The following is a 24,996-nucleotide window of genomic DNA, read 5'->3' on the forward strand; positions in this document are numbered from 1 at the left end:
TATATCCTCCTGGAGTCTCCTTTACTTCAAGGGACTCAGATGTCTGTAACCCCCGCCCCTCACCTCCCTCTCCTCACATTTTAGCTCTGATTTCTTGAAGCCTCTAAGTGTGGTTATGCCTGGTCTCAGCAGATGCTGACCCAAAGCAGAAGGGAGGAAAGGATGAGAGGGAGGGAGACTGGATGGATGGATGGATGGATGGATGGATGAATGGACGGACCGAGGGAGGGATGAATGGGTGGACTGGAGGATGGGAGGGCAGATGGCTGCATGAATTGGAGACGAGGATGGCTGGCTGGTAGGAGGCCCGCATGGGGGCGGGGCAGGAGTGGGGATGGACCGAAAGAAGGAATTACCCACACAGTGTCTGAATATGGGGGGACCCACAGCGATCCAAGTTCAGGCCCCCGTCACGTTTGTGCTAGGAAACCGCGGCCAGGCCCAGGGAGCCGGGCGTGCTGCCCCAGGGCCCGCAGGGAGGTCCGGGCAGCGCCCGAGCTGTGATCTGAGCGGCTGCGCCACCGGCCGGGGGCTCTTCCCGCCCCCGCGCCCACCCCGCCCGCGCCAGACGGTGCCAGGTGGGGGGGGGGGGAGCCCCCGCCCCCACCTCCGGAGGTGGCGGCCCCACGCGGCCCAACAAGCTGCCGTTGTCCCGCGGGCCCTGGGCCCGGCACACTGGGGCTTTGTCCAGCCCCCCGCCGCGACCCACGGTGGGGGGGGCCCCACATGACCGAGGGGGTAGGAGGAGCCTGCGGCGGCGGTGGCGGCGGCGGCGGCGGCGGCTCCACCACCATTTCCCTCCCTGGCCGGGGGTCGGCGGGCGGTGGTGGCGGCGGCGGCGGCGGCCGGGCAGGGGCCTCTGTTCCCCGCCAGGCTGCAGGCGCCGGGCGTGGGCCAACAGGGCAGCTGTGACCCGAGCGCTCTCCGGGCGGCGAGCTGGGGGTGCGCCCGGACCCCCGTCCCCGTGATCATGGGGAATGGCATGACCAAGGTAGGGGGTCGGGGATCGCGCAGCCCGCACCTGGCCGCCCCCAGTGTCGCCGCGGCGCAGGTTCTGCCCCGGTCGCTGTGCCCGCCTCTGACCTTCTGGCCCTCTCTCTGACGCTCTGTGTGTCCAGATCTCTATCTCCCGGTGACTCTCTGACCCTGCGTCCCTGTGTCTTCTGCTTACGTCTCGGTCTTTCTGTGTCTCTCTGGTCTGTTCTCCCTGTGCCTCTGTCTCTCTGCCTGTTTCTGTGACTCTATTTCTTGCTGGGTCTTTCTGTGGCTGTCACTCCCACACTATCTCTCTGGGTCCCTTTCCCTGTCTCCAGGTGTCTCTGTGTCCCTTGTCTCTGACTCCTTGGACTCTGTTTCTTCATCCTTCCCCCTCTGCCTCTGCTTGACCCTCCACCTGTCCCTGCCTTCCCACCTCCCTCTTCAGACACCCCCCCCCCCCAGCACCTGGTAAGTCCACCTCTCCCCTTGCCCCACTCCTCTGTGATCCTCCTCCCCTCTCTTCTCACCCTTGCCCAAGCTAGCTTCCCCTGGTGCCCCTCTCCTGCCATCCCCGGCCCCTCTCACAGTCCAGGCCCGAGAGGGAGAGGAGATGGCTCCCTGAGTCCTGAGGTCCAGACACCTCACATGGGACAGAGATGGGCTGTGGGCCCCCCAGCTGCCAGGTGGGCAGGGTGTGCACCCCTACCCCACTGACCACAGCCTGTCTCTCCTGTAGGTACTTCCTGGACTCTACCTCGGAAACTTCATTGGTGAGCACTGCCCACACTGTCCCAAGGCTGTGGCACTCTGCCTGTCCCAGGCCTGTGTCCACCATTCATGCTCCAGCCCACGCACCTTGGAAGTGCTCAGGAATGGGGCCGGGGGCAGGGAAGCAATGCCAGGCTGGGAGGGAGAGGGAGCTCATGAGGACTAAGGGATATGTGGGCGGGGAATGTCCTCAGTGCAGAGGGCTCAGAACCGCCCTTTCTGCCAGATGCCAGGCAAGTCTGCACCTGCTCTGAGCCCCAGCCTCTCCCTCAGCACAAGGTCCACTCATCTCTAAGGGCTCTTACAGCCCTGAGGTTCTGAGTTGAGGTCTGTTTGGGGGTGCTGCTTCTAGCTGGGAAACTGGGAGCCTTCCCCACCCCACCACAACCTTCTACACAGAGGGGCGGTCTCTGGAGACTAGACTCTACCTCAGAAACTTGGTAGTGAGCACTGTCCCCTCTTTCCCAAGGCCATGGCACTCTATCTGTCCCAGGCCTGTGCTAAGAGACAGGCTGATCCTGAGACTCCACACATTTCCATGTGCAGTCAGAGAAAACTTCAGAGAGGGAGGGGCATCTGTGCGAGGGGCAGGGTTTTCCCCACCAGCCTGCGCCTCTCCCACCCGACCGGGCTTAGATGCTCCACTCTCATAAATCTGATCTCCTCCCTGGAAGGCCCCTCGGCAGTTCATGCCACTTGATTTCGGAGTATTAGGCTAAGTAAGCTCTGAATCCTTTTTAAGTCCGTAGTCCCATGAGGGTAGGGGCCATGAAACTGCCCCCACACCCTCATACCCAGCCAAGGCTGCACCTAGTAAGCACTCAGTAAATGTGTTGAATGAAGTAGACATTTGGAGAAGGAGGGGAGGAGTGTTATTTATTCTAATGATAAAAGATCTGCACACACTGGGATTCCAGCTCCTAGAAACAGCCACTGATGGAAGCATGAGGTTCATCCCTGGGTCAGTTTACATAGATCTTTGTAGATACAGATATAATATATAAAATACAAATGGGAACCTGTTCTGCATGCTGTTCTGTAACCTGTTTCCTATTTAATAATATATTGTGGACACGCTGGCTCATCAGCACATAGAGGTCTTTTCAATGGGCAGCACAGTATTCAAGGATCACTATACTTATTTATCCATTTCTCTTACGGTGGACGTGTAGGTTGCCCCCACTTTTTAACTATTTCTGGTGTGTCTGCTGTTATAAGCAGAACCGCAGAGAACTTCATCCTCTACACCCAGCTTTCTGTGTGAGCAAACCCCTCTGTAGACAGGATTCCTGGAAATAAGAGTTGCTGGATCAAGGATATGCCAAGGAAGGGTATTTGCCATGGAAGGGAACAGCCTGGGCAAGACCAGGAAGAGGCTGGGCTGTTACTTATGGGTGCCCCCGAGACAAGACTGAAGCGTTGGGGTGTGGTAGGACCTGTCACGGCAGGAGCATGACAGGAAGTGGCCAAGGAGCAGGGAGCTGGCAGAGGGTGGGCCAAAGTGGAGAGGGAGAGGTGGGGAGGGGAGCTGGGCAGTGAGCTCCCACCCTTCATGGCCAACAGGGACACGTAAACCGCACCCACCAGATTGGCTCAGGCATCCTGTCTCTTTCAGATGCCAAAGACCCGGACCAGCTGGGCCGGAATAAGATCACACACATCATCTCCATCCACGAGTCACCCCAGCCTCTGCTGCAGGTACTCTTTACCCCCATCTTTGGGCTGTGTGTAGGTGGGGAAGGGGGCTTCCGACCCCCAGTGGCACCCATTTATCAAGGACTTACCATGTGCCAGGTCCTATACTGTCTTCCTGACCTATACTAGGTCATTCCATTAAAAACTGATTTGTTTTACATTAGCATCCCTATTTGATCCCCTGTTTGGCCACTAGGGCCCAGAGAGGTCAAGTAACTTGCCTGAGGTCACACATTCAGGAAGCTGAGGAGCTAAGATTTGACCATCTGACCCCAGAGGCCTCACCCTGAATCTTAAAGAGGACCCTACATGGGCTTCCCGTTGCCCAGCTGAATGGATGGCTACAAATGGATGATTCTGGGTTCTGTGTCTTGCCATGTAATCTTGAGCTGTGACTTCACCTCTCTGGGCCTCTGATCCCTCAGTCCTGTCTGCCCCCAGAGAGGCTGTTGTGAGGAGGCAGAGGGGCTGCAGGATGGTGAAGATGCTTTGCACATTGTAAAGCACGGCCCCCACCGGAAGGGTTGGTACCGGTTTTCTGGAGTCCTGGAAAAGAGGGGGTATGGGTGTTATAAACCAGAAGAGAAAAGTAGGAAATCCAGACCACTTATTCTGTAATCTTGGGCACAGGACTTCATCTCTCTAAGCCCCCTACCTCACTGAGTTGTTAACAGCCGCAAAACAGCCAACAACTTACAGGTGATATAACAAAGCTAGTCATATTCTTATCCCATAAAGACAGCCCGCTCCTCCTAATCTGTTAGAGTCTGTGTCACCCACTAAAGGGCAAGAACAGTGGGTAGAAAAGGGCTCTGGAGATCTGAGCTCCAAACCAGGTTCACAGATTTGCTGTGTGACCTTGGACAGGTTCCTCTCAGTCTCTGGGCCTGAGTTTCCCCCTGTGTCAGATTTGACGGTCTCTAAGAGCAACTTCCAATAATCTGTGGTGCTCAGTGTCATTCAAACAAGAAATTTCCAGGTCAATGGAGTCTGACTTTGCTTTATAGGGCAGGCTTGTTTTGGAGTATTTGGAGTATGCAGTCACTGGATTGCACAGGGAAGGTTGTCAAGTCGTGAATAGATTGACTAATGAAGCGACTGCTTGCCAAACGAGTCCCCACTCCAACCGCCTTCCCCTCTTCCCACAGGCAGCCCTGCCTCCCCGTCTATTTACCAGCCAGGGTTTGATAATGGCAAGCAATCCCAAGGCCAAATGTGTTGCAAAGTGAAATTGCAAACCTTGCAAAAGATGCAGGATGGTGTGACCTTGGGAAAAGTGAGTCAGAGAAGGGCTGGAATCTCACCCAAGGCCATTAACAAATGAGGATCTGGCCTGGGGTCCCTTAGCTTGTGGCTGAGGGTGGGCCAGGCACTTGAAAAGAGTCATTTGAATATCAAAGGATTAAAAGAGGTCCTTGAGAAAAGTGATTCTTGAGCACAAATCATCTTTATGATCTTGTGTGAAGGTTAAGCACGAAGTAGAGGATATTATAGCAAGTTTGTTGGAGAAATTACTGGCAATGCATTCCTTGATTATTTTAATAATTAGCACATAGTTTGATAACCATAATTAATGAGCCATATAAACTTATTTTCATGGCTTTGTTTCTTTTCAAGGTAATAAAATGTTTTGCCCTTTTTTTAATTTTATTTTTTATTATATTCTTCAAATTTTTTTAGAGAGAGAGCACACACGGGGGGAGAAGGGCAGAGGAAGAGAGAGAGAGAGAGAGAGAGAGAGAGAGAGAGAGAGAATCCCAAGCAGGCTCCACACTCAGCGCAGAGCCCAACACGGGGCTCGATTTCACAACCCTGGGATCATGACCTGAGCTGAAATCAAGATGCTCAACTGACTGAGCCACCCAGGCGCGCATGCTCTTTTTAAAAAAGTAATCTCTGTGCTCAACACGGGGCTCAAACTCACAACCCTGAGATCAAGAGTTGCATGCTCTACTGACTGAGCCAGCCAGGCGCCCCCTGTTTTGCCCTTTTTATGCTATAGTTTTGTAATCCTCATTTGGAGGACAGTTACTGCTGTGGCCCTTTCCCACCTCTTAAAGGTCCCTGGATCCTTTTTATCAAGTCCTCATGCCCAAGTCACCTTATGAGTTTAGGATACCATCTTCTCAGAAGGTTCTGGATAGAGCTGGGAGGCACTCACACATGCTGTCTACCCTCTTCAGATAGAGAGGGCAACAGTGGCTCGGAGAGGGGTGGGAACTGGCCTGGATCATGAGGTGCTTGGGCAGCCCAGGCCAGGGTCAGGGGTGCAGCCAAGGGCCCCCCACTGCCCATGTGTGTTTTGTACTTGCAGGACATAACCTACCTTCGCATCCCTGTGGCAGACACCCCTGAGGTACCCATGTAAGTTCTCTGGATACACCAACAGATGGACAGACAGCTGCCGTCTGTGGTGATGTGGGGAGGGGGGGGAGGGGGTCTGGGGAGGACAGAGAGGACTCACACCAGAAAGCTGTTCTGGGGACCCTCGCACCAGTGGTCACTCAGACCTAGTCTGTCTCAGCCATGCCCTGAGCCAATGCCCCTGGCCAAGACTCTTAATCTCCCAGAGCTCGGTGTCTTCAGCTGAAGAAATGGAGAGACTGTCCTGTCTCAGGACCAGATGCCCCAGCAGATCTGAAGGCTCAGCCAGTTCCTGGCCCTGGAGTTAAGATGTCTGGGCTCCAGCCAGGCTTTGCCATTTAGTAGCTGTGTAACCTTGCACGAATTGTTTTCCCTCTCTGAGAGGGATCAAAGATCAGATTGCAGACCCCAGAGGAGTGGGACTCCTCTGTCTCCTCCCACTCATTGCCTTGAAAGATCAAGATAAACCCTCTATGACAATAGGATCCGTGGGACCCACTGGAGAGGTGCTCCTGCCTCCGTGGCAGGATTTCTCATTATTGGCCTCTTTCACTGGCTGAAATGCCACCATTGTTGCTTCACACACACCTCCACTTGTACTATAGTCCTGGCCCTTATTCGCTGCATGGGCTGGCTGACCTGAGGACCCAGGGCTCTTGACATCCCATCCATCAGTGGGGAGGGAGACAACTCCCAGGAGACCTGCCCCCCAGTGCTCCCTACCCTATTGCTTTCTTCTCTAGCAAAAAGCACTTCAAAGAATGTATCAACTTCATCCACTGTTGCCGCCTCAATGGGGGGAACTGCCTTGTGCATTGGTGAGTTAAGAGAGGAATGAGGGCAGGAAGTAGGGGAACTGCCCTCCCAAACACACACTCACCCTATGGGGAATGGGGAACCTGGGAGGCACCTTCTCCAGCCTGTTGCCATATATGACAGTCCATCAGTCGTCTCATGGAGGCTGACCAGGGGCTCCAACCAGGGCTCTGTGCCTTACCAGCTGTGTGGCCAAGGCCAAAGAGCGGTTTCTCCCCGAGGCTCCATTTCCTCATCTGTGAAATAGGGAAAAGAATGTTGACCTGCTGGGCTACCAGGAGGGATAGGAAGGTAGCTCGACACTCTCCAACAGTTCTGGCTCCCTCTCCTCCCCTCTAGGCTTTTGGGGAAATAGGGCAGAGCAGGAACCCTGGGCTGGGAGACAGGACCCCTGAGTCCTCCCATGGCCCCTGGATCAGTTGATGTCATTCATCCCTTAACTTCCCACTGAGCACCTACCCTACACTGGACTCAAGGCAGCCCTGCCAGAGCCCAAATCATAGGAGCAGCTCCTCCAACCTGTCACCCTCTGTCCCCCCTTCCCGCACTCCAGCCGCCTTGGCCAACTCCCCACACTTCAAATCCACCAGCTCCCACCTCATGGGCTTCATACACTGCCCAGAATGTTCTTGACTGACCCTTACCCATCTTTCAGGACTCAGCTTGCTGGCACTACCTTCCCTAATCCCTCTCCATCCCTCCCCATTAACTAGATTAATACCTTTTCCTATAGGATCTCCTAGCTCCTGGACTCATCTTCAGAGCAGTTATCACCCTTGAATTGTTTCCGTGGTTAGCGTCTGTCTCCCCCAACCATACTGTAAGCCCAAGGATGGCAGAGACAATGTCTATTAATTCCCCGTCATGTCCCCAGTTCCTGAAAAATAACAGATGGTCAGGAAATGTGTATTGAATGGATGAAGTGATGTTTCACTCGGACCTTTGATGTGGGAGAGTGCCAGGGGGATACTCCAGGCAGAAGGAACAGCACGGGCAAAGGAAATAGGAAAACAGGTCCTAGTGGGTTCTTTGTGATGGGAGCTCAGGAGGAGAGGGTGGGAGAGCTGAGGTGGAGACCGGGTGCCTGGGGGTAGGGCATGGAGGAGATCGGACCTTCCCTGAAGCCTGGTGGGTGGGTGGGTGGGGGGTCTCCCAGCTTTGCAGGCATCTCCCGCAGCACCACCATCGTGACGGCATATGTGATGACTGTGACGGGGCTTGGCTGGCGGGACGTGCTTGAAGCCATCAAGGCCACCCGGCCCATCGCCAACCCCAACCCAGGCTTTAGGCAGCAGCTTGAAGAGTTTGGCTGGGGCAGTTCCCGGAAGGTAGGGGCTCAGGCAGAGGCAGGAGCTGGGCAGGGCTAGGAGACTCTTCCTGCTTGAGTTGAGCACCGACTGCAAAGAATTTAGCCTGTGCTTCAGACCTGGCAGGAGATTTTGCTCGGGTCTTGAACTCATGACCCTTGAGCTAATCTAGCCCCTAGGTGTATTTTGTTCGGTCAGCCAAATGTTCCCTTTTCTTTTTTAGTTTAGAATTGGGTAGCCTTTGGGCCAGACTATGGACCCTTCCATTTGACCAGGTCCCAGCACTGCCTGCTCTACCTGCCTGGAACCTGAAGGCATTTGAATGTTTGACCCCTTTGGGGAGAAATGCCATTTCCCTACTCCACCCCTGGGTCCCTGGTGAGGCCAAATCAGTTCCTTCTCTTAGGCCCACTGGGCAGAGGGCACACGGGGATGGCAGGAACCGAGGCCTCCCTCGGAACAAGGGATGAGAGACACAAGAGAAGCAGCCGCAGGAAAGCTCTCTCCGGGGTGGCAGGCTGGTTCTCAGAGGCTGATGTGCAAGGCCGCGTTAGGAAAGAGGCGGGCAAAGAAGAGGCCGGCGTGGGTGGAGTTGATGCGCAGAGAAGAGGGTCTCCCCTGCGCCGGGGGCGGGTGGGCGTCGCTTTAGCGGGTCGGAAGACCGGGTGGCAAAGGGGAAGGTGGGGGGGGGGGGGGTCCGGAGAAGATAGGGAGGAGGAGGCTCGTTTAGGGCGAGGGTGAGAGGATGCTCAGGAAGGGGAGGGGCCCAGAGAGGGGTGGGGAGCTCTCGGGGCGGCGGAAGCGACGAGGGCCGGGGTGCGGGGACCCGCCGGCGGCCTGGCACCGATCCCCGTCTCGTCCCCACCCCCCTCCCTTCCCCCAGCTCCGCCGGCAGCTGGAGGAGCGCTTCGGAGAAAGCCCTTTCCGCGACGAGGAGGAGGTGCGCGCGCTGCTGCCGCTGTGCAAGCGCTGCCGGCAGGGCTCTGCGCCCGCGGCCGCGTCCCCCGCACCGCACGCGGCGGCCTCCGAGGGAACCCTGCAGCGCCTGGTGCCGCGGCCGCCCCGGGAGGCCCACCGGCCGCTGCCGCTGCTGGCGCGCGTCAAGCAGACTTTCTCTTGCCTCCCGCGGTGTCTGTCCCGCAAGGGCGGCAAGTGAGGATCCCGGCCCGCCGTCGCGCCCCTCTTCCTCCCGGGGCTGTCTGGGCCGCCCACCGCCTCCAGGACGGGCCCAGAGCCTGTGGGAGCCCCCGCGGCGACCTGAGCCCCGCCCCGATGCCCGCCCTGCTCGTCCGCGTCCGCAGTCTGTGTGTCCTCCAACTCTGCGCGTCTGTCTCTGTGTCTGGGCCGGCCTGCTGCAGCCGCCTGGTGCCTTAGTCCTTGGGCCGGGGGGAGGGGGCACCCGGGCCTCCACCCTTAAAGGCAGCGGGAGTGGGAGTGGGTGGGTGGGTGGGGGTTAGGTGGGCCTGGAGGATATTAAAGAGACACAGAAGCTGTCTGAGCTCCTCCTAATCATTCCGCAAGGGCGGGGGTGCAGAACTCTGCCGGGGGCTGAAGCCTGCCACCTCCCATAAATTGCAGTGAGCAGGGCTGAACTCCGAGACTCCATGCGCTGCCCTGACCCCCCACCCCCACCCGTCCCCGGAGCCCTGGCCTCCTGAAGAGGCCCCTGAACCCCTCCTTCTCCCTGAACCTCTTTCTTCCTCTGAGCCCTTCCCTTCCTCACCAGCTCCCTCCTCTTCCCTATTTACAGATCCTAGCTAGTAAGCCATAGGGGAGTGCCTTTTTCATGCCTGCCTGTTTACATGCATGAGTGCACTTAATCCTCGGGAGGAAACTGAGGCTCAGAAAGGGTAGGCAGCTTGCCTGAGGACAGCTAGAGTAGGGGAGGCTGGATTTGAACCTGGGCAGTCTGTGCCCTGTGGTGGTTGTTAAGAAGCAGTTCCTTAGTGCCCATTTTATTTGGATTATTTGGGGCTTTTTGGTGGTAACTTGAATATGTTCTTTATATATTTTGGATATTAACTCCTTTTTGGATAGATCATTTGCAAATACCTTCTCCCACTAAGAGCCTGCCCACCTAGAGCTGAAAGCCCCAGGGCAGCCACTGAGGAGAGAAGGCTTTAGGGCAGCCCAAGAAAGCAGCAAACTGACCCCAAGGGTACACAGAGGTCATCCGAGCTGAGTTTTCCTAACCTAAAGGTTACTTTCAACTGGGGTTGAGAGGGGTCTGAAAAAACCCTGACCTAATAGCCACTTGTATGGGGTTCCTGTTATGCACCAAGCACTGTTCAGAGACTATGCACCAAGACTGTGTTCAGAGCTGTGGGGGAGGCCCAGATGCCAGTACTGGGAGTTCTAGGATGGAGGAAATAATCCTCACCTGCTGCCCAACCTGCTCCTCAGGAAACAGGTTGGTGTCCAAGGTCACCAGCTAGCAAGTGGTGGGGCTGGGATTTGAATCCAAGCAGTCAGGCTGGGAAGTTGAAGGCACGCCATTCTCCTAGTTACTATGATTCTGCCACCCAGAAATATGAAGAGACTGACTTCAGCTTCGCACTTAGATGTCGTCATTACCCTCGGATTCAATCCTATGAAATGCTTCGGGCCCCCACTGAAGCCCTACAGTGAGTCTGAATCCTGGCCACACCCGTAGAGGTGTCAGAACTGAGTGGCTGTTGGCATGTGAGAACAGAGGGGTGAGGAGCATAAAGAAGGCCCCCCTGACCCTCAAGGCGCCCATGAAGGACAGTGCTACCAGCCTCTGGTCAATGCTGACTGGGCATCCAGCTCTGTGCTCCCTCGGAGTTTGAGTTTCCCCATGTGCACAGCAAAGGCTGCACTGCCTGACCTCTTTCAAATTGCAACCCCCCTTTGGCAATTGAATGAAAGACACAAGCCCTGGAAAATGCATAGGCATGAAAAAATTTGCATACACTTTCTGCGGGGTTGGGTGGGGGTGTCCGTAAACTCCAGGCGTAAGCTGTTGGAAGGCAGTGTGGGGAACTGTTTAGGTTCCTGGGCTCTGGGGACACAGAGACACAGGTTCAGATCCTGACTGCCCCCACATACTAGTTCTATGACCTTGTTATAGAACCCAGAGGGCTTTCACCTCTCTGAGCCTTATTCTTCTTAATCATAAAATGCGTAATTATCACCTCACCATGCCGTTGTGAGAACCAACTGAGACCCTGCAGGAAAGGCTTTAGCCTGGCCAACACTGTAGTGAGGCATCAGCAGATGAGGACTTCCAATATTCAAGGAGCTATTTCTCCAAGGGTGACCCTTGGACCACCTGGATCAGAATCCCCTGGGAGAACTCGTTAAATGCAGATTACTGGGCTTCTGGCCCAGAAAGCCTGATTCTGCGGGTCTGGGATGGAGGCAACGAGTGTACATTTTAAACCAGTCTCTGCCTCTCAATTCTGATTGGAGTTAGTCTAAGAAGCACTATGGCTTTACAACCTCTACAGTCTAGGTCCCGTAGGCTGGGAAGAACAGAAAACAGGTGCACGGGCGGGGCAATGGACGCCTCTGGGTGCCCGTCCACTCTGGGGACGGACATATCCCGGGCTACCCACCCCCTACCTTCCAATGGATCTTGGCGTCTCACCGTGCCTCTGCCCCCTCGCGCCGCCAGGCTACCACAGGGAGGGGCGAAAGGATAAGGCTTCCCGGGTGAGGGGGGCAGAAAGGAAAGCGAAACTCGTCTTTCCAGAACTTTCACTTTCGCCGCCTCCGCGCGCCACCCAGGTGGCTTCGCGATCCACTCTCGCGCTGGGGTCCCGCTCTCCCCGGGTCCTGGCCCCTCCGGCGCACGGCGGCTCGGATGGCCGGCGACCCCTGGCGGAGGGAGGAGAGGCAGGTTCCCGACGGCAGGCGACCGATGGCGGGGGCCGGGGGTCCCCAGCGCCTCCGCGACTGGCTGGTGGCGCAGATCGAGAGCGGGCGCTATGCGGGGTTGCGCTGGGAGGACGCAGGCAAGACCCTCTTCCGCATCCCCTGGAAACACGCGGCCCAGCAGGGCTACCAGGCGCAGCAGGACGCGGCGCTCTTCAGGGTAAGGGGGCGGGAACCGCGGGACGCCGACCTGGAGCCACTCGCTCCCCTTATGCGCAGCGGTCTCTAGGTTGCGGTAGTGTTCCGCATATACGAGAGACCCTCTGACGCCCTCTTACAATCAGCCAGAGCTGCCAAGACCTGCCCCGTCCCACCTCCCCCAGGGAGAGCTCTCCTCCCTCTCCAGGGGGAAGTTAGATGCCACCCAAGGGGATTCCAACTCCCCCCCCCCCCCCCAAACCAATCCCAGCAGCCTGAGGACATTTTCTGTGCTTCCCCACCCCAGTGACCTCCTCCAGGGATGCCCTCCCTCGCTTGCTTCAGTCATCATTAACTTCCTCCAAACTGCCTCCTTCCTATCAACATTTCAACTCTGGAATCTCTCTCCTGAGCAATAAGCAAGAGCCGCCACCACCCCAACCCCCACAGCCACCTGCAGCTCCCAATTCTCAGGCCTCCCCTCTCCTTTCATAGGATGAAGGGCCTGGAAAGAAGTTCCTGGTCATCAACTCCCTCACTCATAGCTCCCCATCCCCCCCCCCATCTGGCTCCCCACCACCCTTGCTAACGTCACTAGTTGCCAAATCCAAGGATGCCATCACCGTCATCTTTGATGCCTGGGTGAGTTTGGGCCTGGTGGACCCTTCTTCCTTGAAACGGTGGCACTTGGTTTCCAGAATCTGCCCCCATCAACCCCCTGCTCCGTTTTCCTCCTCTGACCTTGCCACTCCCCTTCCTCAGCATCCACCCACCCCCTCATCTTTTGGTGCTCTCAGCGCTGGCTCCAGGACCTCCCTGCTCATCCCCCTCTCCCCCTCCACACAGCCTTAACATGAGCCCTACAGTTTCCAGCCTCCCCTCCAAGCCCCAGGTGTGCTGGTCTAATGGCCCCCAGAACTCTCAAACTCAGCGTATCCTCAGTACCACACTCGTCAGCTCGCCTCGACAAACTTCGGTGTTTCCCCAAGTGGAAGATGGCCCCCACTGTCACCCAGATCCCAGAACCAGGCACCTGACCCTGGCCTTTCCCCTCTCTTCCAATCTCATTGCACTCCATCACCAGGTCTGCTGGATCTTCCCACAAAAGCTTCTCTGCAATTGTCTGCTTGGACCCATTCCTACCGTCTCTCAGCAGGACCATTGTGGGGTGACCTCACAGAGCTCCCTGCTTCCCCCTGCCTCTCAGCTCTCCCCTCAGTCATCCAGAGAGATCTTCCTAAGTGTAAATCTTGCCTTGACACTCCCCTACTCAGAATCCTGCCATAGCTCCCCATTGCTCTTGTGATAAAGTCCCAACTCCTTACCGAGGCTTCAAAGCACCGCATGAACTGCTCCTCCCTGACCTCACCTCTCCCCACCCGCCCTCCCCAGCTTTAGGCCTGGCCTGACAGTTCTTTCAGTTTCTAAATGCTTCATGTCTCTCTCACTATTAGACCTTTGCACTTGCTGTTGCTCCTACCTGGAACACCCTCGCCTCTCCCCCTACTCCCGGCCAACTCCCATGTGCTCAGCTTAAACATCCCCTCCAGAACCTTCCCTGATGCATTCGTCTGTTGAATGCATTTGTCCAGCTCAATGGTTTCCCCCAGCCATCTCTGATTCCTTCTGCTTCCTCCACTGGAGGAACTTTCCCTGTGCATCATAAGTGCCTTGTATGAGTCTGTCTTCTCTAGCAGACTGCCTCCAGCTACTCGAGGGGAGTGACACTGAGTGCAGTGACTGGCCCACAGAGCTGTTGAACAGGTGGTTACATGGGCTGTTCAGAGAAGGGAGATTCTTTTTTTTTTTTTAATTTTTAAGTTTATTTATTCATTTTCAGAGAGACAGAAAGAGAGAGAGAGAGCAGGGGGAGGGGCAGAGAGAGACAGAGAAATCCCAAGCAGGTTCCGCTGATGCATGTGTGGCTCGAACCCATGAAACGCGAGATCGTGACCTGAGCCGAAACCAAGAGTTGGTCGCTCAACCAACTGAGCCACCCAGGGGCCCCGGAGAGGAGAGAGATTCTGAGGGCTGCCCTCCCCTTCCCTCAATCCACCGCTGACCCACACAAGGGATCCCCTGGCTTCACACCTTCCTGTGCCCCTAAGCGCAGGGGATAAAGTTTGGCCTTTGAGAATCTCCGTGCTCCAGCTTCAATCTGTCTCTTCTTTCTTAGTTCCTCTTCCCCTTTCCCACCACGGGCCCATTGATCCTCATTAGTCATGGATTCCGCATTTGCCAGTTGGCTTATTCGTTAACATGTATTGGCAAGGCCAAAATCAATACTCAAGGCACTTCTGTGGCCCACAGGCATGTGCAGAATGGTGAAACATTTGAGCCCCCAGACACACACGTTCCCAGCCGAGGCCGAACAAGGTCGCTCCAGGTGTGGAGGTCACAACAGCGAACACAACAAAGGCCCCTCTTTCATCGTGGTGACAGCACTCTGTGCCCTGTGCCCAGGCCAACTTTCAGTTATGTCCTGAATAGAATGAAAAGCAAAACTGCAATAAATAAGCACTGACTGTGTGCCAGGCACCGTGCAAAGCACCTTACGTAGACCACTCATTCTATACCCCTCACAACCACACGAGGTTAGGTATTCTGGGCACTGTTTGCCGACAACAAAATCAAGCCTGAAAGCTCTCCCCACGGGCAAGTGGCACCAACACAGGAGCTGGCTTTTCTGTTTGGTGTCCGTTTCCCCACCAGGCCTGGAACCTCTGGGGGTAACGAGTGAATGGGATTCATCAGTTAAAACCCCTGCAGCCCTGAATGTGACCAGGGCAAGTAATACATCTCCCACACTCCTCCCCTGTGGCTCCTCTGCTCCAGCCACACCGGCCTTGCTTGAATCTGTCAGCCTCTTCCCACCTCAGGACCTTTGCACTTGCTGCTCTTCTACCCAGACCACCCTCCCCCCAGTTCTTTGTCAGACTCCCTCCTTTGCACTCAGGCTTCAGCTCAAATGCTACTTCCTTCTGGAGGCATTTCTGACAACCCTTCTAAAGTAGCCCCTCATTTATTTATTTATTTATTTATTTATTTATTTAATGCCTCTACCACAAGAGTCACTCACTCTAATGTGTATAAAGAATATCTTTGGTCTGCACGGTTTCTTGCAGAGTGGGCATTGCTGTTTTGTGTGTGTTCTTACCGTATACACTTCATGTGGTCTATAGATCTCATTCTGTGTCTTACTCTTTTTTTTTTTTTTTTTGCTCCGGATCATGCGCTGAAGACTTATTCTTGTTCCCTGTGCATCTAATTTATTGCTCCTAGATGCTTCTAGATGCTGCACAGACTCCCTGTTGGGTACCATGACACACACCCCCAGCCCACTTTCCCAAGGGTGGATATGAGTTTGCTTTCCAGGACCAGAATCAACGCTGTCGTGAATATCCTTGCCCGGGTCTCCTCATGAGCCTCTGTGAGCATTCCTTTGGAATTAGAAATTCTGCTCACAGGGTATATTTAGACTTCATTTGACTAGGCATGCTTGATTACCATCCAGAAGTTCTGCACTATCCCAGGCCCACCACCTTCTGTATCCCCACCACCTTCTGGCATTATCCAACTCACTAAGTTTTGTCAGCTTGTGGGTGATAGCTCACATTTCTGTTTGCATCTCTGTGACACTAATGAGTTTAAGTACATTCTCATATGCTCACGGGCTTCTGGTTTCCTCCTCCCTAAACCACCCGGGCTTGCCCTTTGATAAGAACTTTTTCTTTAGGGGATGCTCTCTGTTTCCTGTTGGTTTGCAAAGTTCCTTGTATATTCTAAAATTAGCCCCTTGCCGGTTTCACACATTGTAAATGTTTTGCCTTCTGGTCCCCGCCTTTGAAATTGTTGAGGATGGTATTCTCTGCCCCTACAAGAGTTTCTCCCACATTATCTTCCACGAGCTCACAGTTTCTCCTCTAACCTTTGGTTTTCTAACCATCTGGCGTCCACTCTGTATGTCGCAAGAGGTAAGGATTTAGTTTTCTGGTTTTCCAGGTAGCACATCACTGCCATTATTTTCTATCCCATCATCCTATTTTTAAAAATTGATCATAATCCATCACTTGAAATATAATGATTCCTGCTTGGCTGTCTGAAGCTGTTTTCTCTCATTAGACTTGAGTTCCTGGAGAGCAGGGACCACGTCAGTCTGGTTCCCCATTTGGTCTCCAGCTCCTGGCTCAGGCCTGGCGCACAGTAGGAGCTCGAGGAATATGTGTTGGAGGGAGGGAGGGAAGAACAGTGAAAAGGATGAAGGGGCAGAGAGACAGAGGCCTGGAGGGAGAGAGAGAAGGGTGAGAGGCACGGTACACCCTCATTCATCCACACGGCAGCAGCCCCCTCTTCCAGGCTATTCCTCCCCACGTGCCCCTGCTCGTTCCCAGGCCTGGGCCATACACAAGGGCAGGCACCTAGAGGGCATTGACAAGGAGGACCCCCCCACATGGAAGACCCGGCTCCGCTGTGCCCTCAACAAGAGTGCTGACTTCTGTGAGGTGCGTGAGCGCAGCCAGCTGGACATCTCCGACCCCTACAAGGTCTACCGGATTGTGTCCGGCAGTGCCCATGGCCCAGGTATGATCCTGCCCCTGGAGGTAGTGACCGAGGATGGCTCTCTGGGCAATAAGGAGCCTACCCTGCCCATCTGTAAACTGGGAAACGGTGGGCTTATGGAGCTTAAACTCATGCGCTGGTAAACGCAGAAGGACCCATAGACCTTCTTGGTTTATCTTCCCATTAGAAGGGATTAGGAGGAAACTGAGGCCTGGAGAGAAGTGGGCCCTGCCTGGGATCATGCCATGAGCTGGGGTACTCTTTGTGGGAGCACCTCTGTTGGGGGCTCCCCTTGAGGCCCGGGAAACAACCGGCCGTTCTTGCTCTATCCAGTGGCCAGGACTTGCGCCCCGCCTGGGAAGAAGAACATCCTCCGGAGCCGGCAGGAGCCCCCTGGAGATGTGACGGAGCTGGTGGCCCACAGGACAGACCAGGCCAGTTGTCCTGCCAGCCCCTGCAGCCTTGCCAGCTCAGTCACCTCCGCCCTCGGTGCTCTCTGGCACTGTCGTCTGTCCTGTCCTCTTCTCCAGCTGCTGCCTCGTCACCATCCCTTATCTCTCCTGCCAGCTCGACCTCTTCTTACCTCTACTCCACCTCTAGTACCACCCTCAGCCCCACCGGCCCCTTCCCTTCGCCTCCAACGTCTGCGGCTCCGCCGCCGGCTGCATCCGCCCTGTTTCCTCCCAATTCACCCCTCGCCCCTGTCATCACTCTCGCTTCTGTCCCCATCTCCGTCACCTCTGTCCCCACCTCTGTCACCTCTGTCCCCTCATCTCTGCCACTTCTGTCCCCATGTCTATCACCTCTGTCCCCACCTCTATCTCCTCTGTCCTCTAATCTCTGCCACCTCTGTCCCCATGTCTATCACCTCTATCCCCACCTCTGTCACCTCTGTCCCCTCATCTCTGCCACCTCTGTCCCCATGTCTATCACCTCTGTCCCCACCTCTGTCACCTCTGTCCCCTCATCTCTGCCACCTCTGTCCCCATGTCTATCACCTCTGTCCCCACCTCTGCCACCTCTGTCCCCATCTCTATCATGTCTGTCCTCTAATCTCTGCCACCTCTGTCCCCATCTCTATCATGTCTGTCCTCTAATCTCTGCCACCTCTGTCCCCATCTCTATCGCCTCTGTCCCCTGCCTGCTCACTCTGTCCTCACATGTCTCTCCCTAGCACAGTGAGCTTCACCTCTGACCCGACAACCTCCATCGACTCTCTTTACTTCTATGAGGGAAAGGGTCTTGAGCTCTGAAACCTCAAAGTCTCCATCAACCCCACTGGCCTCAGTCTGCCCAGACTTCCCTCTGCCCCAGGGAGCACAGTCTGGGAACTCCGGTGGCCCACAGTCTCCTCTCCCACCCTCATGACCCTCTCTCCCAATGGCCAGGATGGCTCCAGATCAACCACAGAGGATAAGGACAAGGAGGGCCCCCCCAGGCTGGCCCAGCAGGGCTCCCTGCCACCAGCTGTCCCAGGCCCTCTGGCTGACCACAGTAAGGACCGGATCTCCTCGCCTGCCCTTACTTCCTCCCTGGCCTCCTCCAGGATCTTGATTCAGGGGTCGAGGGACCCAGGGCAAGTTGTTCCTGGCTGCTTTCCCCCCTTTCCTAGGGTACCAGGCGCAGGACCCCACACACCGCTGGAGCCCATCACCCTCTGAGGACTTCAGCAACCCCGGTAAGGAATCTGAGGCCTTCCCCTCAGGCAGGTGCCCAGAAGTGGGGAGGGCCAAGGGGTGAGGCCAACTAGGCCCCTTCACCCAAAGCACCCAGCCCGGGTAACAACAACAGCTCATGTTCGCTGAGGGCTCAGTTTATGCCAGGCATCTTTCTAAGCTCTCCCCACAGCCTGTGAGATAGATACTGCCATCGTCCCCACTTTACAGATGCAGAAACGCGCTCCAAGGTTAAGAACCTTGCCCCAAATCAGACAGTGAGGAGTCCTGGGAAGGTTACTGTGGGGTCACAGCTGCTAAGTAGCAGTGAGGGGATCAGAATGCAAAGGCCTGGCTGCAGACCCCCCAGCCTTAACCATTGAGCATCCCCCTGGCCCCTCGTATGGAGTGTTGTTTCTATCAGCATTAAACTGCTGGGAAGAAGCTCCTAGACTACCAGCGGTTAGGACTGGAAAGGCCCCAGTGTCGTGGTACATTGCCCCAGGTGTACCAGGTAGATGGCCATGTAGTTGTACCCCAGTAGATGGCCCCTATGCTTTTGACCATGGAGCTCGAGCTACCAGTTCATTTATACTGGAAGCTGCTGCTATTTAACTGGTGCCAGTCCTACTACTGCTACTACTAGAATCCTCATCATCATTTATCCGGAGGGAGCACCAAAACTTCCCCAGGTGTGGGCTGGAGGGGCCTGGGGGGGGGGAGGGCGAGGGGAGTAGGGCGTGCGGTGCCGGGCGCCTCCAACGCCCGGCGCGCCCCCTCTGCCCGCCCCGCAGATTGCTGGCTGCACGTGCGGCTGTTCTACGGCGCGGAGCTGGTGCGGGAGGCCACCTCGCGCACGGCCGAGGGCTGCCGCCTGAGCCCCCAGGCAGTCAACGCGGCCGAGCGCCTGCTGGGGCCGCCACCGCGCGTCGCGCAGGTCGGCTTCCCGGAGCCGCCGCCCGGCGCCCGCGTGCTGCAGCGCCTGCTGCGACACCTGGAACGCGGCGTGCTGCTGTGGGTGGCCCCCGAGGGCGTGTTCGCCAAGCGCCTGTGCCGGGGCCGCGTGTACTGGCGCGGCCCGCTCGCCCCGCACCGCGCGCAGCCCAACAAGCTGGAGCGCGAGCGCACCTGCCAGCTGCTCGACACGCGCCGCTTCCTCGAGGGTAAGAGAGCGACGGTGGGGCCGCGGGCAGCTTGGGACAGAGTGGCTGGGCAGAAGGGGCGTGGACAGCGGCGAGTGGGCACACAGGATGTGAGCGCAGGGGAATGGGATTCTGGGCTTGGGATGGGCACTGAAACAAGGGATGTGACACATAAGCACTGGGAGTGGGAACGAATTATAGGCGGGGGGGGGGGGGGGCTTGGGCACAGATGTGGACATAGGCTTATGGGGAATGTAGGCACGGGGCGGTTTGGGGCATTGGGTGTGGGGCATAAGCATAAGACTTGGGCACATGTATTGGCATAGGGCACAAAACATAGGCTGGGCACTGGGCACAAGATAGGCACAGGTGAATGGCAGTGGGCATGGGATGGGCATAAAGGTGTGACAGTGAGCACAGGAGCACAAGGCACAGGGCATGAGCACTGGAAGTGGGCACAGATGTGGGACATGAGGCGGGTATAGGGACGAGGAAGTGGGCACAGGGCATGGGCACACAATGGGAATGAAGCCTTATAGGACATGGCCATGGGATATGAGCACAAGGTGGGCACTAGGTGGGATTCCCAAGCCTCCAGTCTTGGTCCCTGTAGAACTGCGCGCCCACCTGCAGGATGGCCACCAGGAACCTGAGTACCAGATCCGTCTGTGCTTTGGCGAGGAGTACCCAGGGCCCCCAGACCAGCCCGAGGAGCGACTCATCATGGCCCACGTGAGTCACCTCCAGAGAAGAATCACACCCTCCAGTCGCCTCCAAACAGCCCCTTACTGATTTCCTCCAGTCCTCAGCTCCTGACCTGATGACCCTCTGATCTGTAAGACCCTGCATGTAAAATGCCGGTGGGGTGGGGCGCCCGGAGGTCGGCTCTGTCGGTTAAAGCGATAGAATTCAGCTCAGATCAAGATCTCACAGTTCATGAGTTGGAGCCCCACATCAGGCTCTCCGCTGTCTGCGTGGAGCCTGCTTCAGATCCTCTGTCTCTCTTTCTCTCTCTCTCTCTCTCTCTCTGCCCCTCTCTCGCTCTTGCGCGCTCGTTCTACCTGTCTCTCTCGAAAATAAATAAACACTAAAAAAAATAATGAAATGCCGGTGGGGTGAGGACTGACACTAGGTTTGTGACTTCCCACCGGAATGTAGGGGGCGCTAACGGAGACAGTTGGCTCATTGCCCACCCCACCCCCCACGCCCCCTGCAGGTGGAGCCCGTCTTCGCCCGCGAGCTCTTCCTGCACTGGAAGCGCCACTACCACGGTGCCACGGCCAAGGCGGGTCCCCAGCCCCGCATCTCCGATGGTATCACTCACCTGCTGCCACAGCTGAGTCAGCACTAAGGGGTCACTTCCTCCCCCCCTCCCCTCAGAAGTCAGCACCTCCCCACCAGCGGACCCCATCCCAGACCTGCCCAAAGAGCCAGTGGACTTGGGACTGCCCCCCGCTCATCGCCCAGGTTGGTGGGGACAGCGGAAGCAGATCCCTGCCCTTCAACCTCCCCGCCGCAGAGATGCAGCCCTGGAACGCGGCGCGTGGGCAGACAGCAAGCAGCTGGGCCTGGGAAATCAGGAGGAAACCAAACTAGACCTTGAGGTTCTGGAAACAGCAGTTACGGCAGAAACAAGACTTCATTTCTTGTTGAGAGCACAAGAGGTCTGCAGTGGTCTGCTTGAGTGCCCATTTTACCTGCAACTGATTCATTAGAAGGTTTGCTTCAAGTTGGGTTTACCAGTTAGATCCTTAGGGATTAGCATGAAGCCAGACAGTAACAGAATTGCCTGGCCTCTGAGAGGTTCTGAGTTTCCAGAACCTTCCTCCCACCTACCATTGGTCTGTATTCTTATGTGGCCAGGGAGGGGTCCCACAGCAGAAAACTTGGCCTGAATGGGGCGGGGGTGGGGATGGGGGGCTGATGACTGAACCACTGGCACCAGTAGATAACCATCTTTGGGGAAACTGATCCAGACCCCTAAACACAGCAGTAAGGCAGAAGGCAAAGTTGGAGGGAGGGGTCCAGTCCCTCCCCCAAGCCCTGCTGATTTTTGCAAATGGCAGTTTGTAGGCAGTCCTTGAGAATTGGGAGGGAACCCCATCAACCATAAAGGCAATTGATCCTGCCTTGTCAGTAAAGTCACTTTCTGCCCCAGATATCAGACCTTTTACCTTTTTTGATTTCTGACTTTATAGGCATTCTCCTACAGATGGCAACATAATAAATCTCTTTTAGTGATACATTAATAAGCCACTTTTATGGAGGGAGTGAGCTGTATGCTTCGACAAAGGACAGAAATCAGCCGGATCACTGGTTTTTATTCATTGGACAAATGTTGGTTGAACACCTACTCTGTTCCAGGCCAGTACTAGACAAAACAGCCTGTCTCTACTCTCTTGGGGTCCATAGCCTGTTTTCCGTGGGGGGGGGGGGGGTCCAGTGACTGTCCTCTATCCCTGCTCCTTTTCTATAGAAGGGGTCATGTTAAGGAGTTATAGAATCCTAGATTCAAACCTGGATTCAGATTTCAGGTTTGTCATTCACTAGTTGTGTGACCTCAGGCAAGTCACTTAACTTTTCTGAGGCTTAGATTCCCCATCTATTCAAAAGAAGCCACAAAGGCCTTTGGAGCAGGGTTGGTAAATGCAAGGAGTAAATGCAGAGAGGGAAGTTGAGCTGTCAGGAGGCTGGCTTGGAGAGTGGCACACAGTAGGTATCCTCTGACTTGGTTACTTATGGGTGGGGGAGCATGGAGAGCATCCTTAAGATTGGATCCTGACTGTTCTAGGCTTTGCTGGCGCAAGGCTGCAGCTGGTGGGGAGCCTCAGTCCAGAGTGACATTCCTGAGCCAGGTCTAAACCCCTACTCTGTGCTAAACTCCTGGAGGCTGCTGGATTCCGTGTAAGGGGGCGTGTTACATCCTCACCACAGTATGGACAGCTGAAGAGTCGCCAGCTCCAGTTTAGAGATGAGAAACTGAGGCTCAGCCAGGGTCAGGGACTTGCTCGAAATGCCTCTTGGAGGTGGGCAGGGGTGGAGGGGGGAGGTCTCTGCCTAGATGGCCGTCCTCTCCACAGCGGTCACTAGAGGGCGCCAGAGCTCAGAATACTGGGTTTGGCGGTTCTCCTCGCCTCCATGGGGCCGCGCCCCTCACACACCGCGGAGCTAGGAGGGTAGCAGTATTGTGACCTCAAGGGCTGTGCACTGCCGGGAGAGGGGGGCGGGTCTGGGGCAGGGAGAAAGGAGACCCCAGGCCCGGAAGGAGAAGGAGAGGAGAAAAGGGGAGCTGGAGGCGGGGACTTGAGGGCCCCTGGGGCTTTTCCCACAGGACTCCCAGTTCTCTAGATCAGCCCCTTTGATTCTGCCTCTTGTCTCTCTCATCAGTGTGCATCTCTCTCTGTCTCTCTGCCTACACATCTTGCGTCTGTTCCTGTGTCTCTGTCTCTTGCTCTTTCACTCTGTCTCTGTAGCTTTATTTGTTTCGGTGACTCTGTCTCCATACAGCGTGTGTGCGCGCGTGCGTGTCTGGCTCTGTCTGTTCTTTCTGTCTCTGTCTTACCTTCGTCTCTCTAGGTATGTCTCTGCCTCTGTCTCGCTGTGTGCGTCACTGTTTCTCTTGTTATGTCTTTACCTCTCTGTGTCTTTCTCTCTGTTTTTAACTGCCTCTGTCTCTTTCTGTTTCTGTCTCTCGCTCGGTTTGCATGTCCTGTCCCTTGCAGCCACCACCCCCCAGCACATGTGGGCTGAGGGTCTCAGTCCCTTCCCTCCTATCTCCTCACCCCTGGCAGCTGTGCAGTTTCCCAGTCCTGGCCTCCCTGCCCGCCCCTCTTGGGCCTTAGGGGAGCGGGGTGAGGGAGGAAGGGAGGGCAGCCTGGTGGGCCCACCCCTTTTTGCCTTTCCAGGCTGGGAGGCTGGGCCAGTGAGCCTTTTAACCAGCCGGGGCAGGCTGTGCGGGACACCAGCCTTGGACGCAGTGCCTGGCCCCTCTGTGGTCCCAGCCGCCGCCAGCCCGGCCAGCATGCAGCAACAGCCCCTGCCTGGGCCCTTGGCCCCTGCGGCTGAGCCGACCAAGCCTCCCTACAGCTACATAGCTCTGATTGCCATGGCCATCCAGAGCTCCCCAGGACAGCGGGCCACGCTCAGCGGCATTTACCGCTACATCATGGGCCGCTTCGCCTTCTATCGCCACAACCGGCCCGGCTGGCAGAACAGCATCCGCCACAACCTGTCACTCAATGAGTGCTTTGTCAAGGTGCCCCGTGATGACCGCAAGCCAGGCAAGGGCAGCTATTGGACGCTGGACCCCGACTGCCACGACATGTTTGAGCACGGCAGCTTCCTGCGCCGACGCCGACGCTTCACCCGGCGAGCAGGTGCCGAGGGAGCCAAGGGCCCTGCCAAGGCACGCCGTGGACCCCTCAGAGTGACCAGCCAGGATCTGGGAGTCCCCGACGCCACAACTGGCAGGCAGTGCCCGTTCCCGCCGGAGCTGCCAGAGCCCAAGGGCCTAAGCTTCGGGGGTCTGGTGGGGGCCTTGCCAGCTACCGTGTGCCCTGCAACCACTGACGCCAGGCCTCGGCCACCCATGGAGCCCAAAGAGATGCCCGCACCTAAGCCTGCAGGCCCGGGGGAGCTCCCTGTGGCCCCCTCGTCTTCCCCGTGCCCAGCATATGGCTTTCCTGCTGGCTTCTCTGAGGCTGAGGGTTTCAGTAAGGCCCCCACGCCCATCTTGACCCCAGAGGCGGGCGTTGGGAGCAGCTACCAGTGCCGGCTGCAGGCACTGAATTTCTGCATGGGGACTGACCCAGGCCTTGAACACCTCTTGGCCTCAGCAGCCCCCTCTCCTGCACCACCCACTCCTCCAGCCTCACTCCGGGCCCCGCTGCCCCTGCCAGCTGACCCCAAGGAACCTTGGGTTGCAGGCAGCTTCTCTGTCCAGGGAGGTTCCAGCTACCCATTGGGGCTGACCCCCTGCCTATACCGGACACCAGGAATGTTCTTCTTTGAGTGAAGCCAGCCCGGCCTCGGGCAGTCCCTGCAGGGTGAGCCTGACTCTAGGATCTGGGGCACTCTCAAGGGACCCGGGCCTGGCAAGCCAACGACAGCTGGGACAGGAAGCCAAGATTGGAGTAGCGAACACGCAGCCAGGCCCCAGGGCCTCTGGACAGACTTGAGGGAGAGGGGAGGCAGGGCCCCCGTGGGATTTACTCTGTGGCTCTCAGGGCCAATAAAAGCAGTATGATGATGGTCAGCCTGCTGGATGGTTGGGGACTGAGGGCTGGGACGCCTGGCTCTGTGTGCAGTGGCTGTGGTTGTGGGGTTGCGGGGCAGAGTCAGGGGATCCTGGGTGGAAATGTCCCATATGAGGCTTTCTCTTGCTGGGGACTTTCTCAGGGAGTTTCCCAGGAAAGTGGAGGAAGGGGGAGCAGGGAATAGGGAAGAGAGAAAAGGAGTGTAGCCAAGAGATACCAGGCAGGGGGTGAAGATGGGCTGGCCTGAGGGGCTGATTCTCCAGCCCCAAACTCTGTGACTCAGCACCCCCCCCATTAACAGTGGTCATAATAACTGTGACCATTTGTGGCATTTATTCTGCCGTGGGTTTGTGTATATCCTTTCCCCAGACCCTATGCAATTCAGGATGTTATCCCCATTTTCCAGTGGTGGAAACTGAGG

The 24,996-nt window shown here is 56.5% G+C and overlaps 3 protein-coding genes across 5 annotated transcripts; all 3 read left to right on the forward strand.

The window, feature by feature from the left end:
* The first annotated feature begins 602 nt into the window (after positions 1 to 602).
* On the forward strand, positions 603 to 9,361 carry DUSP15 (dual specificity phosphatase 15). The gene is made up of 7 exons (XM_042931307.1): positions 603 to 991; positions 1,715 to 1,748; positions 3,362 to 3,444; positions 5,756 to 5,805; positions 6,549 to 6,623; positions 7,778 to 7,949; positions 8,812 to 9,361. Exons 1-7 carry the CDS (start codon positions 971 to 973, stop codon positions 9,082 to 9,084), a joined length of 708 nt encoding a protein of 235 aa, XP_042787241.1. The 5' UTR covers positions 603 to 970; the 3' UTR covers positions 9,085 to 9,361.
* A 2,450-nt stretch (positions 9,362 to 11,811) lies between these two features.
* On the forward strand, positions 11,812 to 22,295 carry LOC122215684 (interferon regulatory factor 4-like). Of its 3 annotated transcripts, XR_006200499.1 has the most exons (9): positions 11,812 to 11,985; positions 16,355 to 16,544; positions 16,857 to 16,957; positions 17,912 to 18,017; positions 18,136 to 18,201; positions 18,973 to 19,341; positions 19,934 to 20,052; positions 20,537 to 21,038; positions 21,519 to 22,295. XR_006200499.1 is itself a non-coding variant. In XM_042931305.1 (8 exons), the coding sequence occupies exons 1-8, from the start codon at positions 11,812 to 11,814 to the stop codon at positions 20,669 to 20,671; spliced, it is 1,260 nt and encodes a 419-aa protein (XP_042787239.1). In that variant the 3' UTR covers positions 20,672 to 22,295. The 3 variants fall into 3 exon arrangements, 2 of the variants coding, with proteins under 2 accessions (XP_042787239.1, XP_042787240.1); XM_042931305.1 differs by having other exon boundaries at positions 20,537 to 22,295; XM_042931306.1 differs by lacking the exons at positions 20,537 to 21,038; positions 21,519 to 22,295 and having other exon boundaries at positions 19,954 to 20,052.
* A 233-nt stretch (positions 22,296 to 22,528) lies between these two features.
* Positions 22,529 to 24,574, forward strand: FOXS1 (forkhead box S1). The gene is made up of 2 exons (XM_042931304.1): positions 22,529 to 22,615; positions 23,226 to 24,574. Exon 2 carries the CDS (start codon positions 23,342 to 23,344, stop codon positions 24,332 to 24,334), a length of 993 nt encoding a protein of 330 aa, XP_042787238.1. The 5' UTR covers positions 22,529 to 22,615; positions 23,226 to 23,341; the 3' UTR covers positions 24,335 to 24,574.
* Positions 24,575 to 24,996: the final 422 nt, after the last annotated feature.

The sequence above is a fragment of the Panthera leo genome, chromosome A3, assembly GCF_018350215.1.
Source record: "Panthera leo isolate Ple1 chromosome A3, P.leo_Ple1_pat1.1, whole genome shotgun sequence".
Classification (NCBI taxonomy): domain Eukaryota; kingdom Metazoa; phylum Chordata; class Mammalia; order Carnivora; family Felidae; genus Panthera; species Panthera leo.